Consider the following 7994-nt stretch of genomic DNA (forward strand, 5'->3'; position numbering starts at 1 on the left):
CTTCCATTACAATGGACAGATATGCTTTCAACAGATGATCCCACTATTCAAACACTACGTCACTAATAGTGAGATAAGCCAGCATGTGTATCCCAATATAATAAACATACTTGCCAAAAGTCTTTATCCTGATTCTAAACAGCTTTTAAGTCTGACTTCCATCTTAGAGAATAGGGGATAGAGCAGTGGTCGACAAACTCATTAGTCAACAGAGCCAAATATTAACAGTACAACGATTGAAATTTCTTTTGAGGGTCAAAAATCGACTTCTGTGCATGGGCCACAAAGTTTCAATCTCACTGTACATGTGCACCCTCACATAGTATTTTGTGGAAGAGTCACACTCAAGGGGCCAAAGAGCTGCATGTGGCTCATGAGCCTCAGTTTGCCGACCACTGGGATAGAGGAACCAGGAACAGGATACCATGAGGAAAACATCAAGCCAATTCAGAATGTGAAACATTCTAAAACTAGCCTTATCTTTTCTAAAAAGGGTCAGGGCAAGGAGACTGGTCTACTTAATGAGATTTAGGAGATATAACCATATGTAACACATGATCCTTGATTGGATTTTGGTTGAAAAAACTATGAAAGATAATTTTTGCAAGAATGGCAAAATTTTAATAAGGAATGAGCATTAGACATATTATGCCATCAATGTTAATTCTGTCAGGTGTCCTAATAGCATTGTAGCTATGTAAGAAAATGTCCTTGTCAGGGGGAGAGGGGACACTGCCAGCAGAAGCATTTAGGGGTGGGATTTCATGATGTAATTTACTTTGAAATAATTTATTTAGATAAATTGATATGAAGCAGGGTATGGCAAAATGTTAACTGTTGTTGAATCAAGAAGGTAGATACATGGATATTCATTGTTTTATTCTACTTTTCTATTTGTTTGAAAAATTTATATTAATAAATGTAGGGAAATGGCCTGCAGATGCAAAATTGTGTAAATTTGGCCTGACAGTGTTTTGGAAGGAGCACGAGTGTGTCAAAGGGCCACGTTTGCATTGGGCATCCTGGAAGGAGCATTTGCTTGCTGCATTCACCAGGGCAATGGAGTGAGATAGTCATTCACTCCAGAATATAGAAGAGTTTTGGAAGAATTAATGTGCTTCCCAGAATGTCCATGTTATTGTCAGGAATAATTTACTCACTGGAGGGATCAGATTGAATAATTCATGTTATGACTGCAATGGAAATGCTCCTTGTTTGGTTGTTAGTGAGATTATCTCCCTCAAAATCAAGTCACTTAAAATTACCTCTTTTACATTTGATTTTATTTTAAAGGATGTATTTTCTTTTCTTCTTTTTAAGCAAACAATATAAAGTAGTTGTCCTATCCATTCAGGCATAGATGTGAGGGGGAGTTAACATGCAGAATCGCTTCCTGCAGTGCAAAATTGTTCTTAAGCTGTACTTGTTGCTTAGGAAGTGAGTTCACAGCCCCAACCAGTTCCTCCGTTTCTGACATGATTTCAGGGAACTGGACTGTGCCATGTTGCGCCGCCTGGAGAAGAGGATTCTGGTTGACCTCCCCAGCCAGGAGGCCAGGAAAGCCATGATCTACCACTGGCTGCCCCCATTGAGCAAGAGCAGAGCGCTGGAGCTGCGCACAGAGCTGGAGTACGGCACTCTGAGCCAGGTAAGCTGCCCTGGAGAGGCATCAGTAGGCCAAGCAGCCATCACGTGACAGTCTTCTCGACAGGGTGTTCTCATGAGCTGCTCGGAGCCTCTTCCTTGAGTCACTTATAAAGGATTCCAGCTCCCCAACAATGCAATGGACCTCTTCTTCATGAAGAATGAGCCCTTCGTCACTCAGAAATATTCAAGCAGGGAGAAGCAATATGATATAGTAAGAATAGCTAGCACAAGGCTTAGGCTAGGAGAACCTGTAGTCAAATCGTTGGTCTGTCAGCTGCTTATTATCTGTGTGAATCACTTATTCTCTGAGCCTCAGCCTTTTCATCTATAAGGTGGCTAACAGATCTGCCACAAAGAATTACTATAATGATTAAATGAGAAGTCTTTTACAAATCCAAAAGCTCTAGATGCATATCTGTTGCCTTCTTTGTCACTGCTATCATTGCCTTCTCTGAGTGGACACTTGAACTTGATGTTCATTGAGGTTTCTCTAAGGCAGCTTAATGGTCTTATTTGCAAGAACAAAAATGTCTACTGAAATTTTATCATCCTTGGATTTGGCACAAGGGCCCCATTAGACTAACATGGGTGGTCTAGTCCTTCACCAGCATCTCACAACATATATTTGGAGGGGAATTAGGAAGTTGTTGCCCAGCTTCTTAGGTTATCCAAACATGTTAGAGGCCTCTCTTTCCCCAAGCATTGTCTATCTGGGGACCTTTGTACAGTGTCCGTGTGGAGCAGATACAGAATCTAAACAGGGGCTCTGATATACTGGGTCCTGACCAGAAGGATGTGATCACCACCAACATTCTGCCTGCTGACCAATGGCTGGTTTGTGGCTCTTTCAGGAGACTGAGGGCTACTCAGGCTCAGACATTAAGCTGGTCTGCAGGGAAGCAGCAATGAGGCCCGTGAGGAAGATCTTCAATGCACTTGAAGATCACCAGTCAGGTAAAGCTGGGATCACAGCAAAGGTGCTCCTGGAGGGAAATCTGTATTTAAAGATCCAACTTTCACCAGCAGGTGGAGCCTTGCGCCTGTTCTTGGGGGTTTTTGACTCTTGCACACATTCTTGGTCTTCTCTCTTTCCTGCTGCACTCAACTCCTTCCTCCTCTGGAGTTCTGTTTTGGTTCCACTTCGCCACAGATGATAAACTCCTTAGGGCTCGGGCTTTTATTTCTCTGGCACACAGTGATGTTGGGCTGGATCCACTGCGGCACTATATAAATATTAAATAAAACTTTGATGATACATTTAAATCACATATTTTTGTCTGGACTTCAGAGGCTGAGTTGTACATTAAAGAATTTTCATTTGAGCCCTCTTTAGTGTTGACTTTTCTGCATTAACCATTAAGAATGTTGCATTATGCATTGTCTTGAAAGAAGGTCTATTAGCATTTCAAGAGCATTGATCACCATAAGGTCGATTGTTATGCTGTTACTGTTGTTTTTATCTAGAGAGCAGCGATTTACCTGGGATCCAGCTGGGCACAGTGACCACTGCTGACTTTTTGGATGTGTTAGCTCACACCAAGCCCTCAGCAAAGAATCTGACTCAGAGATACTCAGCCTGGCAAAGTGAGTTTGAATCTGTTTGAAATCACATTGACTCTGACCTGGCCACAAAGACAACCACAGAGGCCTTCTGGTTTATTAGTGTAAGTGGAAGAACATAATAATTGGAATAAGAAGAGAGAAAAATCATTCTTGAAGACTGAATTAATTTGGACAACTGTATTGCTTTGGAAATGAGATATTTTCATTAATTTTTCATAATTGATGTCAGCAAAATATTCAAGATTTCAATTACAGTCAGATGTGCTATCAGGTCATATAATGGAGACTTTTCTTACAATTAAACTCTGTAAATTTTTGATGAACAATTTGTTGCCATGTTCCTCATTTGTGACTGAGACTTTCATTTTGATGGAAAGAAAAATGTAGTTAGGAAAAGTGTGCTGGAATGCAGGGGGTGGTTCTGAGATTGGAAGCTAAGCTTGATAGACCATCTGACCTGCTGATAGTTCAAGGGTGGATAAAGATGGGAGCAGAAAAGGAAATGTAGATTCTATTTCTTTTTGACAATATTCTTAATTTCATCAGCTCACAGTACTTCTGACCTAAATCAGTTTTATCAGCAGCACACCCCTATCAGAGTAGGCCTCGCTTGGAAATGTCACTCCATCTCTAGATGTGTGGTTTTTGACATTCCTCACAGTAAAGACACCCAATCTTCTTTCACTTCCAGAACCCCACCTTCAGCCCACTGTGCACTGAACACATCTCCACATCCTTCCTCCATTCCTTTTAAGAATCACCAAGTTCATCTTGTAATACTTTCAACCTCATTCAATCACATATTTAATTCTTCTCCTTTCTCCCTTGCAAAGATTGTCTCCAAATAATTATGTGTTTTCAGGTCACACTTTTATTTTGGTGAGTTCTTTTTTAAAAGACGGTTTATATATTAAAATGACTTCCTGCTTTGGATGAAATTAAATGTAACTCTTTCATCCATCTGCCCTGTTCCTACCACACAGTATGTCTTTCCTTATCATCCCAAATGGTCATGTTATGATGTTAGGTTAACTCAATAAACAGTATTCATTGCAGAGCCAACTAGTAAATCAGAATTACAGTTTCTTTTTTGTGACTTTTGTCTTACCTGGAATTAATAACTTAACTGCCCTTTCCCTTCATTTGCTTAGTTTTCTAAATGTCTTTTTGTTTTTTGCAACACATCCTCAGATCAGTCAGTTATCAGTATTATTTTCCAAATGGCCAAATACCAGACAAATTTTCAAGGGGAAGGGAACCAAGGACCCCTGTAGTGTAAGTGGACACGTGCCTAATTCCCATTGTCAGCCCCACATCCTCTCACCCTGGTCCACTACCACACCCACTGTCCCCAAGGCCTCAACTTTCATGGCTTCATTTTTTTCAGAAAATAAACCTCTATTTTCCTGCCTAGGCTGGGGATACTCATTTGACTGTCAGGGTGGACAGGGTCTAGGGCTCCATTTTGTTTACCAGCTTTCAAATAATTCCTTACTCTCAATCCTGCCTCACACTCCACTTTCTCTCTACCTAGTACCACCCAGCCTTGAGTTTTTGAGATAGTTCTTCAGGATAAATTTTGGTTCTTTGTGCTGATTTTAATTATCAACTCTGCATTCACTTACCGTCTTCCAAATTCTTACACCCTCTCATCCATGGTATCTCTTCTACTGTTCTCTTGTAGGATGTCTTCCTGGATTTATACATTCTTTCTTCCTTTCCTCTTTAGTAAGGCTTTGAAAGAGACCACTTAACATATATGATTAATCCACTATGTTTACAGAGTCTATGATTATTTTTTTAAAGTAGATTAAAAGCACATCTGAGTTTATAGGGATACAGGAGGTTGGCCATTTAATTGAAGGAAAAAAATGTAACCTAATCCAACATATGGTGATTTCTTCTAAAGCAGGGGTCACAACTCAAATTCATTTAGGAACCTGGAATGTAATAACACATGAGTAAAGCGAGGGGGGTGTAAAACAAGGAAGAGTTGGGGACTACGGGGAAGTGGAGAGGGCCAAATCTCTCTGAATGGCAATAGTGATTCAGCTCCAACTGAATACAGAAATTCAGACCCAATCTTCCTAGGAAAGCCAGCAACTGAGCTGCACTTAAAATAGCTGACAGATGTTGACCCTACTCATCTAAAATAAAACCCTCATGTTGGAAAAATTGGACAGATACATGCAAAAAAAAAAAAAAAATGAAACTAGACCACCAACTTACACCATATACAAAAATAAACTCAAAATGAATAAAGGACTTAAACATATGATGGGAAACCATAAGACTCAGAAGAATCCATAGGCAGCAAAATATCAGACATGTGTCGTATATCTTTATACTATCTAAGGGGAAAATAAACAAATGGGACTATATCAAAATGAAAAGCTTCTGCACAGCAAAAGAAACCATCAACAAAACAACAAGAAAATCCACTGCAAGGGAGAACGTATTTGCCAATGTTATCTCTGATAAGGGTTTAATCTCTAAAATTTACGGGGAACTCATACAACTTAACAAAAGGAAGATAAACAATCCAATAAAAAAAAAAAAAAAAAAAAAGGGCAACGGACCTAAATAAATACTTTGTGAAAGAGGACATAAGGAAAGCCAACAGACATATGAAAACATGCTCAAAGTCACTAATCATCTGAGAAATGCAAATCAAAATAATGAGGTACCGTCTCATATCTGTTAGAATGATTATCATCAACAAATGACAAGTGCTGGCGAGGATTCGTGCACTGCTGGGGGGAATGCAGACTGGTGCAGCCACTGTGGAAAACAGTCTATAGAGTTTCCTCAAAAAACTAAAAAGGTAACTCCATTTGACCCAGTAATCCCACTTCTAGGAATATATCCCAAAAAAATAGAAACACCAATCAAAAAGAAAATATGCACCCCTGTGTTCACAGCAGCACAATTTACAATAGCTAAGATTTGGAAACAGTTCAAGTGCCCATCAGCAGATGAATAAATTAAAAAACTGGTACATCTACCAATGGAATACTACACTGCTGTAAAAAAGAAGGAACTATTACTATTTGCAACAGCATGGATGGACCTGGAGAGCATTATGCCTAGCAAAATAAGCCAGTTGTAGAAAGATACATGTCACATGATCTCACTTACTTGTGGAACATAATGGACAACATAAACGGATGAATAAAAATAGAGCCAAAGGAAAAAAAAAACATTTTAGAATATAATAGAAGTAATCCTGTTATTTGCAGGTTTTTAAATATTTCCTATAACTTTTGTGATGTTAGTTTTGGTATTATTTAAAATCTTTTTTTCTTGAAATATTAACATTTATTGCATGTAATATTATATTTAAAACTAGAGGCCCGGTGCATAAATTTCGTGCATGAGGGAGGTCCCTTAGCCCAACCTGCACCTTCTCCAATCCAGCCCTCAGAGGATGTCCTACCGCTCCCATGGTTCTCTGTTTTCTGCGCAGGCCTGCCTGCTCGACACTGCAGCTACAGGCAAGCAGGCCCTGGTGTCTGCTCACCGCCAGTAGGACTGAAAGGACTGGGGGACTCCAGTGGCAGGCAGGTGGCACAGCTGCCCTCCCCTCGGGACTGGGAGACTACAGTGGGGCTGAGGGGATTGGGCACCATCATCTTTATGATAGAGTGATTGTCAATTTGCATATTCCCTCTTCATTAGTTTTCTTGAAATATTAATGTTGATTGCATGTAAATGGCTAATTATTTTATATTTACAATCTGGTTATAGATTTATTTTGTATATTGTAAAATAATAACAACATTAATTATAAAATAAAATAACCTCCTCATTCTTACTGGCTTTAGTCATCTTCATCACTTTATCAATATCTCTGTTGTTTGTTTCATCTGCATACCTTACTTAAATGTTAACACCATGGTTGTGATACTTTTTACACTGCTATTGAATGAATGGAACATTTTGCGCTGGCCAAAGCACTTAGTTCACTGCACGTGACAGGACTTATGCAACCCCTTGAACTTGCCGGTGCCCTTTGAACTGTTAGATCTATTTTTATATGCATTGATTTCCCAACTAGAAGGTATGCCTTAACAATATAGTGGGAGCTACATTCTGCTCTCTCTTCCTTAGTGCTTTACACACAGTGGGCATTTAATATTGATCTTCACAGGCACAACAGCTAGTGAAACAAATAAGTGTTGAGATGTTTATGGCCTGAGAGTAAGCACTGAAAAAAAGTAAGGTATTCAAAAAATTTTTTTTAACAGATATATAGTTTAAATTATGATTTTTGGTGCTTAGGTGCCTTGCTCTGGTTGTCTATTATAGGTACCCAAAGACTTCAGTTTCCTATTACAGGAACGATTGATCCAAACCAATTGAACACAACCTGTGTTTTTTACTCTCCTGTCCAACATGCTACTATAATATTTAAATGTGAAATTAAGGGTGAGGAAACTTCTGACATCCACAGTTTACAGGTGTTTGATGGAACTGTTGCATAGGGTGAGCTCCCTTTCCTTTCCTAGGCATTACAATAGGCTCTGACAGAGATAAAATGGTAGTAGAGCTATACAAAACTGGCAGATTCTGGAGGTGTGAGTGAAGATGCATCAAGCAAGTCTCCTCCACTGGCCTAGGGCTTCGTCCTCCTCCACCCCTAGTAAGAACCTGGCTCACAGCAGATACTCAATAACCATCTCCCGAAATTGGGTGTTCTCTAGTACCCTTTCCAGTCCTAAGATGTCACTTAGTCCCTATTCTAGCCCCATGACAGAATTATAGTAAACCTGATGCAAATATTG

The 7994-nt window shown here is 39.6% G+C and overlaps 1 protein-coding gene and 1 long non-coding RNA gene across 2 annotated transcripts in view; one reads left to right on the forward strand and one right to left on the reverse strand.

Annotated features, from left to right (window-relative positions):
* KATNAL2 (katanin catalytic subunit A1 like 2) overlaps positions 1-3533 on the forward strand; it is a 64129-nt gene extending 60596 nt beyond the window's left edge. Inside the window, exons 14-16 of the mRNA XM_036418212.2 lie at positions 1486-1648; positions 2499-2601; positions 3112-3533. Of these exons, the coding sequence (XP_036274105.1) occupies positions 1486-1648; positions 2499-2601; positions 3112-3251 (406 nt within the window). The 3' untranslated portion in view covers positions 3252-3533. The remainder of the gene's footprint in view (positions 1-1485; positions 1649-2498; positions 2602-3111) is intronic.
* LOC123651519 lies at positions 1286-5560 on the reverse strand. Its single transcript, XR_006740298.1, has 2 exons — positions 3507-5560; positions 1286-2870 (listed from the first exon to the last, which is right to left on the reverse strand). It is a non-coding gene; the product is annotated as an uncharacterized LOC123651519 (long non-coding RNA).
* Positions 5561-7994: the final 2434 nt, after the last annotated feature.

The sequence above is a fragment of the Pipistrellus kuhlii genome, unplaced genomic scaffold (genome assembly GCF_014108245.1).
Source record: "Pipistrellus kuhlii isolate mPipKuh1 unplaced genomic scaffold, mPipKuh1.p scaffold_m20_p_6, whole genome shotgun sequence".
In the NCBI taxonomy this organism is placed as follows: domain Eukaryota; kingdom Metazoa; phylum Chordata; class Mammalia; order Chiroptera; family Vespertilionidae; genus Pipistrellus; species Pipistrellus kuhlii.